This window comes from Tupaia chinensis, unplaced genomic scaffold (assembly GCF_000334495.1).
Source record: "Tupaia chinensis unplaced genomic scaffold, TupChi_1.0 Scaffold000423_1, whole genome shotgun sequence".
Classification (NCBI taxonomy): domain Eukaryota; kingdom Metazoa; phylum Chordata; class Mammalia; order Scandentia; family Tupaiidae; genus Tupaia; species Tupaia belangeri.
The window spans coordinates 7,906,718-7,929,633 of NW_006159928.1; the positions used below are offsets into that span (position 1 = coordinate 7,906,718).

The following is a 22,916-nucleotide window of genomic DNA, read 5'->3' on the forward strand; positions in this document are numbered from 1 at the left end:
CCCCCAGAGGGGATGGCCATGCTTCAATCCCTTTTCCACCATTCTCTCAGGATTTGGGGCATGCATGCACATGTGTCCAGCATAAGTTTAAGCTACCAGGTCCAAGACTCAAAGACAGTTTACTGTGGGAGTCCAGCAACGTAACTATTATGCAGTCTGCTGGTCCCTGCAGAAAACTTTTAATCTCTTACTTGTGAATTGGAGACTGCTTTCCTTGATATACTTTTGATATCTTACAGAAAAAAAAAAAATCTTACGTAACATAGGAGATTTAAGCATGTATGTTGAAACAAGCTTTATTATATAATAGTTTTACATTCATGAATGTTAAATTTACTGAATATATGAAACAAAAAAGTACTACAATTTGAGTTAGTATAGAAAGGTCTTAGTTAATAAGTTCTCTCACCAGTGTTAGGTATGTTACACTGTTTTCCTCCTGAGCACTTGTACTAATATATTGCTTTTTATTCAAAGCTTGCAAATACAGAAGAATACATAGATGGTGCATTGTCTGGACATCTGGGTGAAGTTTTAATAAGGTAACAAACAACAGTTTATATAAGGAGTTTTAATGAGGTAACAATAGCAATAGTTTATGTAAGGTGTTACTGGTGAGCATTAGAAATATCTGCACAAATAAATTAGTGCCTCAATTTTGGAATAATTTTTTAAGCATTATAAATTTAACATAATACTGTACAACTAACTTTAAAAGTCTTCGAAATTGTTAAACATGTCAAAGTTAAGATTTCAGGGTTTGGAGCTATTTATACTTAAGATTTTTGTTTAGTATTGGTAGTAAATATTCTGACTCTTAGATGCAACCATTTTCTGTGACTTCTTGAAGATGTCATGTTATAAAAACCACAGCCTAAAAAGAAAATAAGTGGCATGTGCTTTTTAACAAATCGGTATAAAGCTTTTATGAAGAGAAAGAATGATACATTGTAAATTTAGTATTCAATATTTTCATACCATAATAATCTAGAGGTAATCATATGTGGAAACATGGATTCTGGATGGGACAGTAAATGGGCTGTTTTTCTATTTACAGGTGTAATAATGTCCTTTATATCAGAGGTGTTGAAGAAGAGGAAGAAGATGGGGAAATGAGAGAATAGCATCTTTTGTGGGTTTTTTTATATATATTTCTAGACAATAAAGATTTGTTTGTTTTTCAGTTTGACTTGTCAACTATTCATGTGTATATTTACATGTAAAGCTCAGATATTGAAGCAGTTGAAATCATAAAAGAATGCTTTAAGAGCCACCCAACTTCATTCAGATTGGTTTTCTTTGTAAGCCTAATACTCTACCTTTTTTCTATAAGAGATATTTATATGCTTTAGAAAATTTTTATGCAGGTGATTTTCAGCTCTTTTCTTGTAATTAGATACAAACCAAAACTTTTAAAGTTCTTTTTGAGCCACTTTTAACGTGTATAAAGTTAAGCATTTTCTTAGTGTTGTTAGATACTGCATTATTTTACTTAGTGGTCAGTAAGTTACATGTTAATTGTAATCAGCTAAATAATGCACACATTGTAGAGACAAGGAAAATCATCAGAAAGTTAAAGTGATTGTGGAACTAGGGCACCGTACAAATTGTGGGCTGACATTTAGGTTGCAGACATCTGGTTCGTTCACTTAAGAATAAAGTTTTCTGAACATAACTTAATATAGAATAAAAACCAGCCTTAAAATGATAAGGTGATCATACTCGTCTTCTGTGATCTTACTCTCGTGGTTTTCACTTAAGTTTTAAACCCCTCAAAGCCTTTCAGATATTTTAGAGTTGTGCACTCATAAAGTGACATTAGTCCATACCAGTAACAATATGCTGTAAACTTCCCTCTAGACTGAGAAAATATATCATTTAAATTCTCATGTCAGAGAATGGCCATTTTTAACCTTTGGTGGCTATTCACCATGTAGTTAGTTATGTCAATACCCTAACTTTGGATATTTATCCCCAACTGGGACAACTCAAAGTATAGATACAAATGTTTTAACTATAGAATAATACTTGATATAATTTTTTTTGAAGTCTTCAATAAAAGTAAATAACTCTCATTCCCAATCCTATAGCCATTAGAATAAGGCTTGACTCAAATTAGTTAGTTTGGTAGCTGGGGCAGAATATTGCCATTACTGAGAGCCAAAATCTACAAAATATACCTAAAACATTCTGGTAATATAATGTCTTACTACTGCTATTCAAGTAAAAAAATATTCTTCCTCTTGTGTTTTTGTTCTTGGGTCACTGACTAAAAGTACTTCATGTTTGTTACCAGATGGAGGCTTTGACCGATAGATAAGTCGTCTCCCCAACTGCAACAAAAGAAAAACAATACTTAATATTCTTTGATATGACCATTTTCTATTGCATTATGTAAAAAAGCAATGTTAACTTAGGTTTACAAGGAATTATATGGCTTAAAATATTAAAGAGTCATAGTTGCAGGCCTTGCTAGAGTGATGTAGGTGATAGGATACCACTGTGTAATACTGGAGCCATATGAGGAGGGACCAGGGTTCGGATTCTGGGTCAACCGTGATTGTGGCTGGTTAGGGGGAGTATCATGACCTGGTAAGACCCTGTCAAGGGTCCCTGGCTCCTCTCTTTCTGTCTCTCTCACATTCAAATGAAAGCGAAAAGAAAAAAATCACAATTACAGAGGAATTGATAATCCAATGGATGTCCAGCATTCTAGGCAAAGTAGCAAATTGAGCACTCATACAGAAGACAGAGCAGTTAAGTTTTAACAGAAGGTGGGGAGATTTAAATAAATAACTGGTGCAAATAGATTTCACAAAGACATGCCTGTGTCTTATTAGGGGCACATACTATTGGCATTTGAAACAAGGTAATTCTCATGTGAGGCTTAGCTCTGTTGCTGAATACTTGACATTCCTGGCCCCAGAGAAGTTAAAACAGTAACATTCCCATCATTACAACAGAGTTGTCCTTGGGGGACTAGAATCCCTGAATTCCTTTTCTTGATTATTTTTAAATTAATTTACTTATTTTAATTTGACCAGAGAGGGACAGAGAGAGAAGGGTCGGGGCGGGGGGGATTGAGAAAGCAAGCCGCCAGGTCTGGGAATCGAACTGTGGTCAGCCATGTGGGAGTCCAGTGTCCTTAACCACCATGCCATCTGCCAGCCCCCCTGAATTCCTCTTATAATGTCAGTTTTTTGTAAATGTCCAGACTTTGATAAATTTTGTTATTAAAGCTGTTTGAGAAAATTGCCAGTGACGTGTCTTGAGTAAACTTTACCAGAAGTCTTTGTATGTTGTTGACTGATCAGATTACTGTTTTCTTGTTTGTTTTTTCATTTTCATTCTTAGTTGCAGTTTTAATAAGCACTTACTGGGTGCCACTATGTTCCAGACATTAGGGATACACAAGTCACAAGACTTTCAGAAGGAATGATGGATATATTAAAAAGCAATGTTCAGGGGGGATCAGCAGTTAGCATAATGGCTATGCCGCTGGACTCCCATGTAGTCAACTGTGGTTCAAGTCCCGGACCTGGTGCCTTAAACTCACTGGGAGCTTGTGTGTGCATGCCCAAGAGCCCAAGAAGAGAATGGAGGAGAAGGGATTGCGGCATGGCCATCCCCCCTGGGGAGTGATTTCTCACTTTCTATCTCTGTCTCTGGCGAGCGCACGTGCCCTATAGCAAAAACCTCAAAAAAAAAAAAAAAATTTCAGGGCCAGCAGGTGGCACGAGGTGGTTACAGTGCTGCATTCCCACATTACCATCCAAGGTTCAAGTCCTGGGCCTGGCAGCGTAAAAGTCATATTGGGTGCACGTGCATGTGTGCCCAAAGTCCCAGGAGGAAAACAGGAGAGGGGATTGTGGTGTGGCTATCTGCCTTGGGCAGTGATTTCTCACTTTCCTTCTCTCTCTGGTGAGCGCCTATGCTCTATGGCAAAAACCTAACAAAAAAACTTTTTTCAGTTTGATGGCTTTATTAGAAGTAGGATGTGCATGAGGAAGGGATGAATGGTCTCTTGGGAAGAGAGGATAGATGAGGAAATTTCATAGGAAGAATTGAATTGAACTAGATAAACATTCTTTTGTTATCTTTAGAGTGTGAGAGTTAGAAGACCCTTCCAGTCTCCTCGAATGTGTAATTCTCTGGGTTCACTATCTAAAAGAGAGTATGTCCAGAAGGATGCAGATGAAACTCAGCAGTGGTGGGGAGAGGATATAGGGTGTGGGGGAGACAGGAAGATTGACTTCACTGAATGCTTTTGTACATTTTCAACTTTGAACCATTTACTCTATCGTCTATTCAAAAAAACTAAGAAGAAGACTCTTGGGCCAGCAGATGGTGTAGAGGTGTAAAGCGCTGGATTCTGTGTGGCCATCTACAAGTCCTGGACCTGCAGCTTGAAAAGTCACACCAGCACATGTGCGTCCATGTTCAAGATCCCGGAAGGAAGGTGGAGAAGAAGGAACTGTGGGGTGGCCGTCTCCCTAGGGATGATAGCTCATTTTTTCTCTCCTCTCTCTCTCCTGAGTATAAACACCCCACAGCAAAAACTAAGAATCTCTGGTTTCATGAACCTAGGACTAAGGAGAAAGGAGAGAAAGGAGGCTTCTTTTACCAGAAAGATTAAATAGAATTAATTGTAGATCTAACAATTTTACTGATTCTAAGAGTAACATGGAACCTGAGAGCCCAGTTGAAGCTGCGAGCAAGAGACTTTTACGAGAGAATTTTGAGGTCAACCTGGGCAAGTTAGATGAATACTCATTCACTCAACTAAATTCCATTCCTATGAGTAGTTAATCCAATTGGTGAGAAGCAGGGAGCTTAAAGGTGAATGTGTGTGGTGGTGCTGATGTATTTTTCAGTAGCTGTTATGTGACACCGTACTATTGAATGTTATTTTTACAAAAAAGAATATTTAATTTTATTAATTTTGATTTTACCAGAGAGAGACAGAGAAGGAAAGTGAGAAAGCTAGCTGTCAGGCCTGGGATTCGAACCTCAGTCAACCATGTGGGAGTTCATTACACTAAGCACCACTATTCCTGCCAGCCCCAGGATGATGTAATTTTATCCATACAAAGAGCATACATATTAGGTGAGTGCCAGAAAGTGACAAGACACACCACAATTCAGTAATATAAAACCAGCGTAATCATTTCTGTTTATTCTGAATGAGCAATAAAATGCAAGTATATAAACAAAATACGTAGTCTTAGGTGATTGCAAGTGCTTTGTGTAGTGGATGCTAACCGACTGTGAGAACGAGACAGACTGAGGAAGGGGATTCCCTGCGCCAGAGAGCTTCAGTCCGAGCAGTTGAACGGGTAGGTGGTTAGTGAGGAGTGGCTGCAGGGTATAATTTCTGTGCCACAAAACTCCTGTATTACATCAGGACCCGTTAACAGTGAAACACAAACCTTTCTCTTTGGTTGTGCTACTGCTCTTTCCAGAGCAGCTTTTAGCCTTTCCTCCTGATGTTTTTGTTTTTCCTTCATTTTTTCTTCACGCAACCTGGCAAAGAAGGGAGAGGCATTCTTGTAACCATAAATCATGGAAAACAAAGAAAGATGTACTCATTACTGTTTGGTAATGAACAGTAATGTTCATTAAATAAAATAAAAGGCTTCCTCTAAGGTTCGGTGAAAGTGACACTACATCTTTATTCTGAACAGCTTTTGAATATTTAGGTAAACCTAACAATAAATCCTTTTTATCCTAGAAGAAACAAAATCTACCCGGGACTTGGTTTATTTATGTATTATTTTAGGATTTTGCCACAGGGCATGTGCGCTTGCCAGAGAGTGAGAAATCTTCCCACTCCTCCCCAGGAGGATAGCCACACTGCAATCTCTTCTCCAGTCTCCTGGGATTTGGAGCACACACCCACATGTGCCCAGGGTGATTTCCAAGCTGCCAGGTCCGGAGCTTGAACCATGGTCAGCCATGTGGGATCCAGCACCTCAACTACCACACCATCTGCTAGCCCAGGTCTTGGTTTAAAATGAGGGCAAGTCTATATATTAGGTTGTTGGGGAAGTCACGACTTTATTTTCCCATACAAAAACGCATCATGACTTTCCCGACAACCCGTATTTCAGCACTTGACAGCTAGTCTGTACAATGGCCACTTGAGTAAACTTCCAACTATTTTCTCCCCTTTAAAAATCTTCTTTATTGGGAACCAGCAGTTGGCGTAATGGTTATGTCGCTGGACTCCCACGTAGTCGACCGTGGTTCGCGTCCTGGTCCCAGTGGCTTAAACTCAAGCCGGGTGCGTGTGTGTGCGTGCCCAAGATCCCGAGAGGAGAATGGAGGAGAATGGAGGAGAAGGGATTGCGGCGTGACCATCCCCCCTGGGGGGGGGGATTTCTCGCTTTCTGTCTCTATGTCTCTCTCTGTCTGTCCGGTGAGCGCATGCGCCCTATAGCGAAAACCTCTCCAAAACAAACAAACAAACAAAAACCTTCTTTATTGAAGTATAGCATGTTCAGAAAAGTATAAAAATCACAATGGTGTACTTTCCAATTAATCTTTGAATACTATCTCAAACTAAGGCCAAAAAGCGCTACTTATTCTCTTTAAGGTTGCGGGGGTGGGGGAAATGAAATGAGGTAACACATGCAAACCATCTGGTACAAGACTTGGCACAGAATAGGCACTCGGTAAGTGATAGCTATTTTATGGACCTAGGTAAAATACACAGGTTCATAAAAATATATATCCTAGGTATAAAGTTATCTATAGGGAATGGAAATAACATTTAATGCAAAAATTGGATGCTGTTAGATGCCTCCAAATATGGAGAAAACCATAAAATTCTTTCTTTAATTTTGCCAGGAGGCACCTGTGCTCACTGGGGAGAGAGAGTGAAAGTGAAAAAGCACCCTCCGTGGGATGGGGTATGGTCACACTGCAGTCCCTTCTCCATTTCTTCTTCCTTTTGGACTTGGGGCACACACTCATGCATATATGTCTGGTGTGTTTCTCAAGCTACTAAATCTGGGATTTCAACAGTGCAGTTGGCCAAATTTTGCGAGGAGGCACCTGTGCTCACTGGGGAGAGAGAGTGAAAGTGAAAAAGCACCCTCCGTGGGATGGGGTATGGTCACACTGCAGTCCCTTCTCCATTTCTTCTTCCTTTTGGACTTGGGGCACACACTCATGCATATATGTCTGGTGTGTTTCTCAAGCTACTAAATCTGGGATTTCAACAGTGCAGTTGGCCACGTGGGATCCAGCTGCCTTAACCACCATGCCACTGGCTGACCCCAATTCTCTTTTTAATAAGAATGAAAATAATTATGTATTACTGCTAAAAATAAGTTGTAATTACACTTGTGGAGAGTGTATTTGCTGCTGTAAGAAAAGATGCACGAGCTGCCAGTACAGTCAGGCATAGTGAGGTCATGCTATAGAAGAAGTCATCTTGGGGCCAGCAGAAGGCATAGCAGTTAATGTTGCTGGACTCCCACTTAGCTCACCATGATTCGAGTCCCAGACCCTGCAGCTTGACAATCATGCTGGGCATGTGTGTATGTGTGCCCAAGATCCTGGGAGGAGAATGGAGGAGAAGAGATTACAGCTAGTCAGACCCCCTGGGGGTGATTTTTTCTTTCCCTCTCACTGTCTCTTTCTCAGGCAAGTGCATGTGCCCTAAAGCAAAAAATTCTTTTTAAAAAAAGGGACCAGCAGTTAGCATAATGGCTATGCTACTGGACTCCCATGTAGTCGACCATGGTTCCAGTCCCAGATCCAGAGGCTTAAACTCAAGCTGGGCAAATGTGTGTGCATGCCCAGGATCCCGAAAGGAGAATGGAGGAGAAGGGATTGTGGCGTGGCCGTCCCCCCGGGAGGCAGACATCCGGTCTGGTACTCAAACTATTGTCAGCCATGTGGGAGTCCAATGCTTTAACCACCATGCCAGCTCTTGGTCCCCAGAAGTAATCTTTTAAGTTTGTTTTATATTCAATAAGATTCCATTAGAGGATCACCTTAATGTATTTTGGGCTCTATTTTTATTTTTGGAGAGGTTTTTGTTATAGGGTGCTTGTGCTCACAAGAAAGAGAGACAGAGAGACAGAAAGCGAAAAATCACCCCTCCAGGGGGGATGGCCACACCGCAGTCCCTTCTCCCCTGTTCTCCTCTCAGGATTTCGGGCATGCACACGCATGCGCCCGGCCTGGGTTTTAAACCAGCCACCGGGTCTGGGACTTGAACTGTAGTTGACTACATGGGAGTCCAGCAACATAGCCATTGAGCCAACTGCTGGTTCCTGGGCTTTATTTTTATATGGGGGAAGTAATACACCCTGGGCACTAGCAATATAGTAAGCAATAACAAAATATCTAATAGTAATTGCTAATCTTTAAGTACTTACTATGTACCAAGCATACTTTCATGCTTTTCCATATTTAATCTTCACAATTCTATGAGATAAGTACCATTATTACTGCTATTATACAGATTTTAAAAACTGAGTCTTAAGAGGTTAGGTGCCTGCCTAAGATTATTAATTTTTAAAGTAGTTGAATCCAGGCAGGCAGACTCTCATTCCCATGCTGGTAGCCATAGTTCTAGTCAGCTTCTCAACATGGTTTTCGCTACAACATGAACATTTCCCCACTGATGAACATTCCCCATGTGCCACATAATACCAGGAGTCAGTCAATCTCTCTCTCTCTCTCTCTCTCTCTCTATATATATATATATATATATATATATATTTAATATGCATGTGTATGTGTGTGTGTGTGTATTTATTTAGGTTTTTGCCATGGGGTATATTCACTCCAGAGAGAGACAGAGAGTGGAAAAGAGAAATTATCCCCCAGGGAGGATGGCCATGCCACAATTCCTTCTCCTCCATTGTCTTCTCAAGATTTTGGGCACGGATGCATGCACACGTGCCTAGAGTGATCTTTGAGACATCTGGGACTTGAACTGTGGTCGGACATGTGGAAGTCCAACATCTTAACTACCACACCACCTGCTGGCCCATGTTGTATTTTTAATAATCACAGCCTTAAATGTAGTATGCACATAAGAATCCTTCTTTAACTCAGTGTGGAAACTTGTGAATCAGTACATTCTCCAGAAAAGCCCCCAGCTAGGCAAGGATGAAGGGGTAGGGAGTGGGGTTCCAAGCATGGTAACCTTCACGAGGTTTTCCTGAGGAACAAATGAGTCACTAAGTGCTGGCAGTTACGTGCTGATCGTGTAGCGCTGACTCACACAGCTCCATATACTGAGCCTCCTTGTAGGTTTCCAACGAAGCGCTCCTCATTCTATGCCTTGGGTCCTTCTACATAATAGCTCTTCAAAAATTATTGTGTAATTAGTGTGTTCACCTGAAGATTCATTTCTCCAAGTGAAAAGAACCCCCTCGCGCCTGTCCCAAACTAGGTCAGCTGCCCTATTGAACTCTATTTATTTAGTGTTCCTTCTTGGCACTCATTATAGCTAGTAATGGCATTTATAGGCTAAGACTATTTGATGAAGTGTCTCTCACACTAAATGACAGCTCTATGAGGAAGGGAGGGCTGGGTTTTGTTCCTCCTCACTGTCCCTGTACAGGGCTAGCAGGACTTGCTTAATGTTTACAGAATTCCAGCAGAAATAGCTCCCTTCAAGCCATTCACTCCATTTGTGTGATAAGACACTGTACCTTTGCCGCCGTTCTTTCTGTTTTATCCTCTCAATCACCTCCACAGTTTCTTTGGGAATGGATTCAATGAGGTCACTGAGCTCCACCAAGCGAGACTCTACTTTCACCAGCTTTTGAACTGCGTTGAGGCTGCCAACCTCAGCGTCTCCAATGCAGACTCTGTACACTTGATTAATTTTTTTACTAAGCGAGTCTATCAGCTTTTCCTGAGATTGAGAAGACAAGGAAGAGCTGAACACATCACATCACATCCCTATTCAGTTGTTTATCCGATAAATGTAAAATTCCATTTTGCTTTATTACAATGCAAAGTCCTTTACATGCCACTAAATATTTGTGTTTTAAAAAGAAAAACTTTAGGGGACCAGCAGATGGCACAATGGTTACATTGCTGGACTCCCACATGGTTGACCACAGTTCGAGTTCCAGACCTTGTGGCTTGAAACTTACGCCGGGTGCATGCGTGTGTGCATGCCCAAGATCCCAGGAGGAGAATGAAAGAGAAGAAACTGCAGTGTGGCCATCCCCGCTGGTGGGTGATTTCTCACTTTCCATTTCATTGTCTCTCTCTCCCCAGTGAGTGCATGAGCCCTAAGGCAAAAACCTCTTGAAAAAGAAAAAGAAAAAAACTTTACTATGACAGAAACCAATGAGAAAATGAAACAGTGATATTTAACCTATATCAAATTACAGTCATATTTTACTATTTTAACACTTTGGAATATTTTCTTAAAATACATTTACATATAAAAAAGATACTTTTATACAAAGGTATAAAAATAATTATAAGGAGACTATCTTATTACTATAAAAAGAATATCTTCGTGCTTGAATGTTTTGTGTATCTGATGCCCTAAGCATTCAAGTAGAGGCAGTGTATATATCATAAATTCCTTTTTGCCACTCTGATGCACTTCCTAATAGCATAATATGTCAACCCCTCTTTTTTTAATATATTACTCTATTATTATTGCTAAAATTGTAATCATCCTGTTTAATAGTTACCTGCATGTAGACCTTATTTCCCCTTCTAGACTGGAAGCACCTGGAGGTCAGGAAGTACTTCTTATATTTACAATGGCATTTGAAATAGTACTTTGCATCTGACCTTACACTTAATAAATGTTTGCTGAATAAATACATAAATAAATGAATAATAAATAAATTCTTTCAGAGAGAGAAAAAAAGTTATAAGCAAACAGATTCCCAGGCTGTTCTACTAAAGCTTTTTTAGGAGTTTAACTTTCAGTCCCTTGGGAAGCCACTGTAGTATTTGAGTCTAAACAGAAGCTTAGGTCAAACCTGGCTGATCCCTGTACCTCGCAACTGCGCCGTTTTATCTGTTGGTGGAGATTCATGAGCTGGTATGTAACTTGTTTCGAGACCACAGGAAGACTGCCATCCTCTTTCTCCACTGCATACCCGGTATTTGTAGATAAGAGGGCCTCAAGAAACTGCTCAGCAAAGTAAATGGCTTTCCAGGTAGAACTCTGCCCAAATGCCCGCTTCTGCCCAAGAAGATGAGAGTCACCACAAAGCCAAGGACAAATAATACAAGTCAAGACAGATGTGGCTCCTGGAGCCGTGGGAGACCCCTCCAGGAATGACAAACTCCTTCCAGAGCCATCAACGCTTATTTACAAGCAAGATCTGATACCAGAAGTGTACTTCCAATGGCTTGTCACTTCCCCCTCCTCGTTTAACAAGACTCCTGATGGTCCTATTTACCACAAAGGTCCTTTTTTCCTCTCTAACACTGATTGCATTTTCTATTTATACTACAACGACCGTTTTAGAAAAGTGGAGAAATACAAAACCATTTTTTTAAATGCATAAGTCCTATTTGTCATAAAACCCCTCTTTTCCCTCTGTAAAATAACTTACTGTGTTTCCTATTTATATAGCATGTTATTTAAAAAAAAATACTTGGGAGACAGAAAAATATGAAAGAAAAAAAGCAAAAGTAACACATCAAGGTTTGAAATACATATTGTACATGAAAAAAATTGCTGCAATGCAAATCATTCAACAAGGCAGAGAAAATATATTTAAAAAAAATATATGAAATACTGAGAAACAGCGACTTGAATATGGGAATGGTTAGAAATGGATGGATGTTCCAGAGGAGACCTCTTAAACACTTAGACCTACAGAGATGGATGGGCTGTGGCTTTTTTAGACTGTGGCTTTTTCCTCTCTTCTTTACGTTGCTTTGGTAAACAGGAGAGGAGAAAGACAAGAGAGATTTTTTTAAAGGGAAGAAGAGTATAATTATAGGAGAGGGGCATGATGTTTAAGAAGATAGCTCATGAGTGAAAAAGAGATTGCGGGTCTAGCTCCACAGACCAAAAGGGCAAGGAAAGGCACAGGCCTATGGACAGAAAGGAAGTGTCAGGATGATCTCTGGGACTGCCACCAGATGGCAGGCCCGGCTAGAGGGAGGAGCTGTGAAGGGAGGCTGAGCTGGAGGGGAGGAGCTCTGGAGTCTACCGAAGATAGACTGGGGCAGGATTAAGGAAGACTCCGAGTACCCGGATAAGAACTTCAGACACCTCCCACAGTGAATGGGAAGTGATACGACCAGACGGATCAATGTTTTAGGAGGGATTATTGTATCAAAACCAGAGAGGGGAGGGAGAAGATAGCGAGAGATCACTAGAAGTTCTTTCCAAGTCAGCAATTCTGTAATGCTAATCCTGTCACAGTGTGTTTCCCGGCCACACGATTCTCCCATCTGAACTGCATCAGCCACTTGAGCGAAAGAGGAATAATACCAGAGGTGGACACATTCCACAGATTCCACAACGGGACAGCTTGGTTCCATTTCACGTTCACGGAAAATGAACAGACCATCGCTACACAAAACAACATGGGTGAACCTCGCGAACATAACGTTGAGAGAAAGAGGCTAGACATAGGATTCTTTTTTTTTTTTTTTTTTTTGGTACCAGAGGGTGCATGCACTTGCCAGAGAGAGAGACAGAGAAACAGAAAAAGGGAGGAGAAAGCGCCCCCTCACAGGGCATGGTCACGGTCACTTTGATATCCCTTCTCCATTTCTCCATCCTGTTAGGCTTTGGGGAATGTACGGATGTTTTTCAACCCGATGGGGCCAGGATTCAAAGTGTGGTCAGCCATGTGGGATCTGGCTGCCTTAATCACCAAGCCATGTGTCTGGTTCTAGGATTCCATTTCTACAAACTTCAAAAACAGGAAAGCTAATTGATGGTGAGAGAAGTGAGGATAGTGGCCATCTTTGAGGAGTGATGAGACTGGAAGAGGCTAGGAGGGAGATTTCCTGGGGTGCTGAGAAGGATCTAATCCCTGCTTTGAGGGGTGGTACATGGACATGTTCACTCTAGAGGTACACTTACAATTTTTGCACTTTCAAACATCACATTATACTAAAATGGGTTTAAAATTTTATTTTGAAAGTAAATTTTTTTCTTTTTTTTGGAGAGGTTTTTGCTATTGGACGTGTGCACTCGCCAGAAAGACAGAGAGAGAGAGGCAGAAAGTGAGAAATCCCCCTCCCCCTCCCCAGGGGGGATGGCCATGCCACAATCCCCTCTCCTCCATTCCCCTCTTGGGATCTTGGGCACGCACGCACACGCGCCCGGCATGAGTTTAAGCCACCGGGTCCAGGACTTGAACCGCAGTCGACTACATGGGAGTCCAGCGGCATAGCCATTATGCTAACTGCTGGTCCTTGAAAATAAAATATTGAAACAAGGGAAAAATTTTAGGGAATTAAGTACATTTAGAAATGCAGAAGTTCTGAAAGAATAAAAATATTCAGTTTATATTTATAGCTTCAAAGTAACTATGATAATTTGTGAACATAAAACATGTCAATTATAACTCAATAAGGCTGCAAAAAACTTTTAAAAAGTTGCATACAACTCTTTATTTATAAAGGATTATGTTTTGTACATTTTGAGATCTGAAAGAATGTGAGAAGGGAAGCAGAAAAATTCTAAGAATACTTTTTCCTGTATGCTTTCCTGTTCCACTTCCTTTTCCCCACCTCACATTTTCTCTCTCTAGGAGACTCTATAAATTATTAGCCCTAGTTCTCATGTGTACAATACATGAATTTTATATGTATTTACACTTGTGACTAAAATTTTATGGATATATATATATATTTTAAATAGCATTCAGATAAATTCCACTTTTCTCTAATTAGGGACCTAACTGCCTCAGTGTTTATGATTGAAAATGCTACTTCTTTTCAGAATTGCCCTATACTGGAATTAAAGGAACTTGGTTGGGGCAGGAGTTGGGGGAGAAATAGCACAGATATTTATTTGACATTTTGCTAACAGATTCAGAATTACTTAAAATAGTCAGAGGATGGAAACCTTCAAAGTGTCCATCAACAGTTGAATAGGTAAACAAAATATGGCATAAACATACATGCAATGGAATATTACTCAGCTATAGAAATGAATGGGATTCTCATACATGCTGCCACATGGATGAACCCTGAGAACATTATGAAAAGTGAAATTGATGTGGAGCAACCCAAGGCTGATAACTGCCTGAACCTTCTTTTCTGATATGGAAGAACTTGTGGGCAACCTTGAAGCAGCCCAGGGCTGATAGCTACCTGGGCTTTCTGTTCCCCTGCAAACTAGCTGCTCTTCCCCTGAACTGTTGAGCGGCCAGAGGCCTTGAGCACGTTGGAGTCCCTACTTCTCTGCCACCTCTGTATTAGGGCAAATCCTGAGCCTCTTTCCCCGATAGGGTACCCCTAGCCTGCTGAGACTCCCCCTTATCCAATTCACTCATAAAAGACTGTGTCCAACTCTCAGCCGGGCCCAGAGATTCAGTGTTAACTCTTTTGTGCCTGCTGACATAATAAAGAGTTCTCCTTTCTCTCCTGAGTGCCGCTTTTTGTTTCTTGGCATCTGTTTTTCTGCAACAAACTAAACCAGACACCATAGGACATGTATCATATGATTCCTCTTACAAGAGGTACCTACAATAATCAAATTCATAAAGAAGATTAAACAGTGGTTTCCAGGAGCTGGGGGATGAAGGGGGGGGGTTTACTATTTCATGGGTACAGAGTTTCAGTTTTGCAATATAAAAATGGTTCGGGAGATCGATTGCACAACAATGTGAACATAATTAACACTACTGAACTGTATATTTAATTGATGGTTAAGATGGTAAATTTTATGTTGAAATGATGATAAAAAAATAAAACTCTAGAAATAGATGGTGGTGATGATTAAACAACACTGTAAATATACTTAATTGCCACCTCTGTATTAGGGCAAATCCTGAGCCTCTTTCCCCGATAGGGTACCCCTAGCCTGCTGAGACTCCCCCTTATCCAATTCACTCATAAAAGACTGTGTCCAACTCTCAGCCGGGCCCAGAGATTCAGTGTTAACTCTTTTGTGCCTGCTGACATAATAAAGAGTTCTCCTTTCTCTCCTGAGTGCCGCTTTTTGTTTCTTGGCATCTGTTTTTCTGCAACAAACTAAACCAGACACCATAGGACATGTATCATATGATTCCTCTTACAAGAGGTACCTACAATAATCAAATTCATAAAGAAGATTAAACAGTGGTTGCCAGGAGCTGGGGGATGAAGGGGGGGGTTTACTATTTCATGGGTACAGAGTTTCAGTTTTGCAATATAAAAATGGTTCGGGAGATCGATTGCACAACAATGTGAACATAATTAACACTACTGAACTGTATATTTAATTGATGGTTAAGATGGTAAATTTTATGTTGAAATGATGATAAAAAAATAAAACTCTAGAAATAGATGGTGGTGATGATTAAACAACACTGTAAATATACTTAATTCTATTGAATTGCACATGTAATATGATCAGATGGCAAATTTTGTTATATATATTTTACCATAGGAAAAAAAAATGCTGGGGGAAAAAAAGAAAAACAAAAGGACACCCCAAACAACCAGCATCAAAGAACTGAAATCCCCTGCTAACTCAGGGTGCTGAAACGCCCAAGAAAATGTGTATGTGTGTGAAGGAGTCATACACAGCTTTTGCTTTTTGTAATCCTGCCCACCTGAAGGTCAGGGAGGATGACCATCTTCTGACATAGTTCCCCAAATTTACCTCTGTTTGAAAATCATAATAGGCTCCACATAATTCATTTTGAATTTTTACTTTATTCAAGGTTCTTACAAGGAAACCAATGTTAGGTGGAGTTTGTTGCAGGTCTCAAAACTAACCTATTATTCATTCAACAAACATTTATTGTTCACTGACCATGGGGGAAGGTGTGCTAAACTAAACTAAGAAGGGTAAGAAAATCACTGCCCTGGAGAGCGTCTCAGCGTGTCTCACGGGTGATAAATCTGTACAGCCCAATGAGGCTAAAATCTACAGGTCCCATGCTGGACAAATTTCCCATTCATTGTTGATTCACTATTAATTGTGTTGCTTCTTCGTGGCCTCTCCTTGAACTCCGCGGAAATGATCATAGGCAGTGAACTACTTCCTATGTATGAACGCTGCTTAAATAAATGAATTTATAGGGGAAACCTTTAATATCATGGTTTGTAATAATTTAAGAGCTCCCTAATGCCAATTGCAAGGCCCCTTATCTATGTAATTGACTATTACATACTGGCAAGATCATTCCGAGCTGGTTTTCCGCCTCTATCATCAACCTGGGATTTGTGGTGGCTTTACCCCTCCTATTCACATGCTTAGTACACAGGAAATGCCAATTCTTATTATCATGAGCCAAAACAAAGTGACCACAGGCAAAGAGTGATTACCTGAGCATCTGAATTAAACTCTCCAAAACTAAACAGCCTGGACCTTAATTCTAGTTCTGCTGCCTTTTCCTCTTCTCTCATACAGTTAGCCTTCAGCATCTCCTTCTGCTCCAAAAGAAACTCGATGTTGCTATTTCTATGGCGAAAGAAGAACGAGACCTCATTGGTGACCATTGGTCAGAAACTTCAACACTCTTCTTAGATCATTGGTCAACATTCAATGTCTAAGGAGATAAATATGTGTCTGTATTTGAAGACATTTCCAAAGACATTTTCAAGTTCAGATGAATAAAGAAATGCACAAATGCTTTTTTTAACTTCTACCTTAAGACATTTTCTTCCCCTCCCTCCCTTTTGTGGCTTCACTCAAGTCTCCCAAATAGAAAGCAGCCAGCCCGGGTGTCAGGAACCCAGTGTGGTGTGAATTGATTCATCACATCAGGGTTCTCAACCCTGGCTGATAATCAGCTACTTGGGGGCCAAGGGGAAAAATACAGACTCCTGACTCCCTCGCCTAGATATGCTGATGAAGATCCTCTAGAGAGAGACTCTATTGTAATATAGATGCCCTATTCTTCCCTGCCTGCACCCACCTTGTCCCCGATCATTGCATTGTGGTATCATATAATCCTCTCAATATGAGGATCGAGAAAGACACAAGGATGGAAAGGATAAGTAACGGCAATGATGGCGCTGAGATAATGATTTTTAGGTCCTTACTTCTAAACAAATCAATTTGTTCTGAAATTAAAAGTAGTTTGACCTATTGTTTAAAAAAGATGGTCATCTTCTGGCCCAGAGAATTGCTCCTAAAAATGCTATACACATTTTTATAATGGGTAGGTATAAAGATCTATTCTCTAAAACTTAAACCTCTTTTTCAAAATTGTAATAACATTACATTTTTTTCTTAAAGAATTATTTATTTTATTTATTCATTCAGTTCGTTTTAATTTGACCAGAGAAAGACACACACACACACACACACACACGCACACACACACACACAGAGAGAGAGAGAGAGAGAGGGAAAGTGAGAAAGCAAGCCACCAGGTCCGGGACTTGAACCGTGATTGGCCATGTGGGAGTGTCCAGCACCTTAACCTCTATGCCACCTGCTGATCCCTGTAATAATATTAAATTTTAGAGGGAAGGATTTTTTTGTTTGTTTGGGTTTTGCCATAGAGCATGTGCACTCAACGGAGAGGGATAGAAAGGGATAGAGAGAGGGAAAGTGAAAAATCACCCCCAGGAGGGATGGCCGCACTACAATCCCTTCTCCATTTTCCTCTTGAGATTTTGGGCATGCACACACACGTGCCAACGTGATTTTTAGGCCACTAGATCTGAGATTTGAATTGAGGTTGGCAATGGAGGAGCCACGGGGGAGCCTTAGCCACCATGCCACCTGCTGGCCTGAGGGGAGAAATTTTGTGAGTCAACAAAGTTTCCTTCCATGGACAGAAATTCCTTTCATAATATCCCTGATATCTTATGTACGTTACAAAATGATAAAATATTTCATCATAAAGTTATTTTGCTGGGAGTCACAGCCAAGGAAAATACATTTATTAGTATTATCACCCATAGAATGAGTTGATTATGAAGACAGCTAGCCAGGGATAGGGTGAAAACAACATTGGTCAAAATGTAAGGCAGTAGGCATCATTTTAATCCTTTTCAGTCTTCTAAACTATCTTTTATTATTATTAGTTAGGAAAATATTCTGACAAATGAAAGGAAGTAAGAACGAAATTAAACTGAAGCCAATCTATTCTGTGTATATATTTACACCTCCTGCTTTTTGCACCCTGTAATAGAAACTATTATTAATAAAAATCCTAGCTTAGGGGCCAACAGATGGCATAATGGTTATGTCGCGGGACTCTCATGTAGTCCACTCCAGTGTGAGTCTCAGACCCAGCAGCTTGAAACTCATGCTGGGTGCATGTGTGTGTGTGCACACGCCCAAAATCCTATGAGAAAAATAGAGGAAAAGAGATTGCAGTGTGGATATCCCCCTGGGGGGTGATTTCTCACTTTCTGTCTCTCTGTCCCTCCAGCAAATGCACATGCCCTATAGCAAAAATCTGTCTCTAAAAAAAAAAAAAAAAAAGAAAAAAAAAGAAAAGAAAAGAAAAGAAAAGAAAAAATCCAGGCTTACATACAGAGACTGCCAGGAAGATCTATACATAAATGGATTGGATCCAATCTTCAGTAGGAAACTGCATAATAGAATACATTAACTTGTTTTTCATGACTTACATTTTATCCTGTATAACTTTTTCTCGTTTGTTAACATCTTCAAGATTTTCATCTACGTCTTGGGAATATTGTACCAACGTAAGATTCTGCTCTTCCAGCTCTGTGAGGACTTGAAGTAACTCTTCAGGCTCTTTGAAATAAAGCTCTGGCCTCTGATCAATCAATAACAAAGGATATAGTTCACTTAAAAATAATATGTTACCACGTGACTTACCTAGAAAATACGGTGGCGTAAAGGAATACTGTTCCCCGTGTGAGGGAGGCATGGGGAGGGAATTGTACAGGTGGCTCACTGACTTCCAAGTGAAAGGTGGCTTTCGGGTGGAGGGCATTTTCCGTGTAGGACGTAGAAGAGAGCTGAGAGTATTAGAGAAAGTAAGGAGAAAGGAAAAGGGAAGATGAGGTTGAGGAAGAGAGAAAGAAGAGCTATATGGCAAAAGAGGTGGCAAGAGCAGGAAAAAGGAAAGGGCAAGGGAGAAGAAAAGAAAGGAGAAAGGCTAAGTGAGGTCATTTTCTCCCCACATTTAAATTCGTTTGTATTTTCCAGTTTTTTAAGAATCGGTATATACTGCTTTAAGTAAACAACTTCAAAAAGATTACTTGGAAATTTGCATATCTTGGGACCAGCAGATAGAATGGCTACGACGCTGGACTCCTATGTAGCTGACTGTGGTTTGAGTCCTGGACCCGGTGGCTTGAACTCATGCCGGGTGCATGTGCATGTGTGCCCAAGATCCCAAGAGGAGACTCAAGGAGAAGGGATTGTGGCATGGCCATCCCCCTGGGGGGTGATTTCTCACTTTCTATCTCTCTGTCTCTCTCTGTCTTTCCAGTGAGCACATGCACCCTATAGCAAAAATTTCTCCAAAAAAAAAAAAGAAGAAATTTGCATATCCACATTGATCATTATTTATAATAGCTAAGAGGTGGAAGCAACCTGAATGTCCACAGATGGATGGATGGATGAAAGTGAGGTATATACATGTAATGGAATATTACTCAGCCTTAAAAAAGGAAGGAAATCCTGTTACATGCCATGGTATGAATGACCCTTGAAAGTATTATGCTAAGTGAAATAGGTCAGTCATCGAAAGACAAATGCTGCATGATCCCATTCATATGAGATATCTAATGTAGCCAATCTCTTAGAAACAGAAAGTAGAATGGTGATTGCCAGGGACTAGGCAAGAGAAGGAAGAGGAGGTGTTTAATGGGTAGTGGGTTTCCGTTTTGCAAGTTGAAAAAGTTCTAGAGATCTATGGCATGACAATGGGTGTTAAAAGTGAACACTTCTATGCTACACACTTAAAATGATTAAGTTGGTAAATTTTGTTATGTGTTTTTTTTTTACCACTAATTTAAAAAGTCTTGTGGTATACAATAAAGAATGATTTTTATTTTGCTACTTTTGAGTTTCTGTGGTTATATTTAGGGCGAAGCTAGCTCAAAGTCAAACTTGTAGCAATAAAGGACTATTCTATTGAAGACCTATTTATCTAACGGTTCAGCTGCCTGATACATCTCAAGCCCTCGGAAAGTGGCTATTTTTACAGGAAGATTAAAGGTTTCCTACATCTCTTTACCAGTATTACCTTTTTTTTTTTTCAAAGAGAGATTTTTGCTATAGGGCACGTTCACTCACTGGAGAGACAGAGAGAGAAAGTGAAAAATCAGATCCCCCCCCCAAAAAAAAGGCCATGCTGCAATCCCTTCTCCTCTTGGGATTTTGGCTATGCATGTACATACTCCCGGCATGAGTTTCACACCTCCAGGTCCAGGACTCGAACCAGTCAGCCATGTGGGAGTCCAGCACCTTAACCACTATGCTACCTGATGCTCACTCAAATTATTACCTTTTTATAGATATTTATTTTTCTTGAGATGTCTGATGTCAAAGATATATATATATATATATATATACACGTACACAAAAAAATTGGAAACAATATAAAAATCATGTATTTTGGGGAAGTTTGTAGAATATTAACAATAAGAAGTTTTAATTTTTAAATATTTAGACCAAGAAATGTAATTTGGTTACCATATCCAAGTGGATATCTTCATCATAAAGGAAGTCTGAACTGTCTTCTGAATTGTCACTGTCAGGTTGGCTACAAAAAAAAGAAGAGAAAGGAAATGCCTGATTTCTTCTTCTTCTTCTTCTTCTTTTTTTTTTAAGAGAGATTTTTGCTATAGGGCACGTGTGCTTGCCAGAAAGAAAGTGAAAAATCACCTCCCAGGGGAAATGGCCAAACTACAGTTGCCTCTCCTCCGTTTCCCCCTCCGGATATTAGTTACGCATGCTCACGCTGTAGGCGTGAGTTTAAGCCTCTAGGACTGGGACTTGGACCCTGGTCAACAACTTGGGAGTCCAGCGATGTAACAATTATACCATCTGCTGGTTCCCATAAATGTCTGACTTGTGAGTCATTTTTCATTATTTGCTCTCATTTCTGAATTGTCTTTGGAATCTAACTAGAAGTTCTTTTCAATACCCTTTTAGGGAACTGCTGATTGCAGAAATCCATTGATTCCATGAATATGCAAAAGAATATTGGGTTCAATCCTAGACAAGGCTGACATACACAATGAGACCATATGGAAAGGCCACAAAATTTGGTACCAACTAAAGTATACCTATATAAAAGGTCATTTTTTAAAAGTTTTTTTGCTATAGGGTATGACTGCTCACCAGACAGAAACAGAGGAAGAAAGTGAGAAATCACCCCCCGTCCCAAAGGGAAGTGAGAAGGATGGCCATGCCACAATCCTTTCTCCTCCATTCTCTCCTTTTGGGGCATGCCCACCCACACACATCTGGCATGATTTTCCAGACACCAGGTCTGAGACTCGAACCATGGTCAGCCATGTGGGAGTCCCGTGCCCTTACCATCAATCCACCTGCTGGCCCCAAGTAAGGTAACTTTTTAAAAGAAATGCATGACAGCTTTCATTTCCATATTTTGTCCCTTTAATACAGTCTTGAGAAACTAACCATGCTCAAGTACTCAAAACTAAGCTCATATCACAGTCTTCCAAATATCTCCTAGTAAGACCATACTTGACTTTTTAAGAGCAGCTTTTACTTTTCAAAATATCCTCAGATTAGGTTGATGAAGTGTTGATTGAGAAAATTAGTGATAAAGTATGATCTTAAAGAAAGTCTTCAACAAAATAAAAAGAGAATATGAGAAGGCTCAAGGCTTGGATCCCAGGTTGACCTGAACACACCAAACACACCCAGGGGGGGTGATCATGATCCCAATTGGCTAGAAGACTGGGAGTGGGAGAGAACCAGGGCATGACAGGACTGTGAAAGGGGTCCCTGTCTCTCTCTCTTACTCACTCAAGAAAAAGGGAGGGAAGGAGGAAAGAAGGCTTTTTAAAAAGAGAGATAGGGGCTGGCAGGTGGCGTGGTGGTTGTGGGTGCTAGACTCCCACATGGTTGACTGTGGTTCGAGTCCTGGACCTGGTGTCTTGCTCTCTCACTTTCCTCTCTCTGTTGCTCTCTCTCTCTCACTCTGTCCTTCTCTGGTCAAATTAAAATAAATAAATAAATAAAGTTAGATAAGTTAATTTTAAGAAAAGAAAGATAAATGGAAAATGATAAGGATATTAAAGAAACAGGAAATACCAAGACAGTAAGGTGGCAATTGGTATGATCTAGGAATTAACACTTTCAAAAAGAGGGTGGTGATGATAGGAAAAGTGAGAAAACGAGTGGAGGAGAATCTAGATGTACCTGGAAAAATGAAATCATGAGGGACCAAAAATAGAGCTGTTGGGATCAAAAGAGAAGAAACATAGATAACTCCAACATTACTAGTCTAGGATGTTGGAATAAGGGAGGTAGCACTCACAGGAAGGAAAATGGTTTAAAGATGAGATAAGAAAAGAATGAATATTTGCTCTGTTCATGATGACTTTGAGGGGATGAAGTCATCTTTTGAGCAATTAAGAGATAATGTGCAAAACAGAGAAAGGGCCATGATAGTAGGTGAATACTGGCAGACGGCCTTTGACAAAGAATTTGACACTACTGCTCACCTCTTCTCCTGTTCATAACCTCACTATCTAAGCAATCTTCTCACCTCTTTTATCTCTTGCGGTCTGTGGGGGCTCCTCTTCTACATGAATATCTGTTGTGACTCAGCCTTTTTTCCTTCTCAGTCTACCCATTCTTTTGGGGCAACCTTGTT

At 40.2% G+C, this 22,916-nt stretch overlaps 2 protein-coding genes across 3 annotated transcripts in view; one reads left to right on the forward strand and one right to left on the reverse strand.

Moving 5' to 3' along the window:
• Positions 1-1,210, forward strand: part of SNRPF (small nuclear ribonucleoprotein polypeptide F) — a gene marked incomplete in the record, with an annotated part of 7,850 nt that extends 6,640 nt beyond the window's left edge. The window contains 1 exon segment of the mRNA XM_014590267.2: positions 1,058-1,210. Coding sequence (XP_014445753.1) covers positions 1,058-1,124 — 67 coding nt within the window.
• Positions 1,211-1,855: 645 nt separating this feature from the next.
• The window catches only part of CCDC38 (coiled-coil domain containing 38), a 53,922-nt gene continuing 32,861 nt past the window's right edge, over positions 1,856-22,916 (reverse strand). The window contains exons 11-17 of one of the 2 annotated variants that reach the window (XM_027774355.1): positions 20,759-20,828; positions 18,718-18,869; positions 16,453-16,588; positions 10,997-11,185; positions 9,678-9,883; positions 5,430-5,523; positions 1,856-2,333 (exon numbers count right to left, since the gene is read on the reverse strand). In XM_027774355.1, the coding sequence (XP_027630156.1) occupies positions 2,220-2,333; positions 5,430-5,523; positions 9,678-9,883; positions 10,997-11,185; positions 16,453-16,588; positions 18,718-18,869; positions 20,759-20,828 (961 nt within the window). In that variant the 3' untranslated portion in view covers positions 1,856-2,219. The remainder of the gene's footprint in view (positions 2,334-5,429; positions 5,524-9,677; positions 9,884-10,996; positions 11,186-16,452; positions 16,589-18,717; positions 18,870-20,758; positions 20,829-22,916) is intronic. The other variant, XM_006154877.3, reaches the window with a different exon arrangement.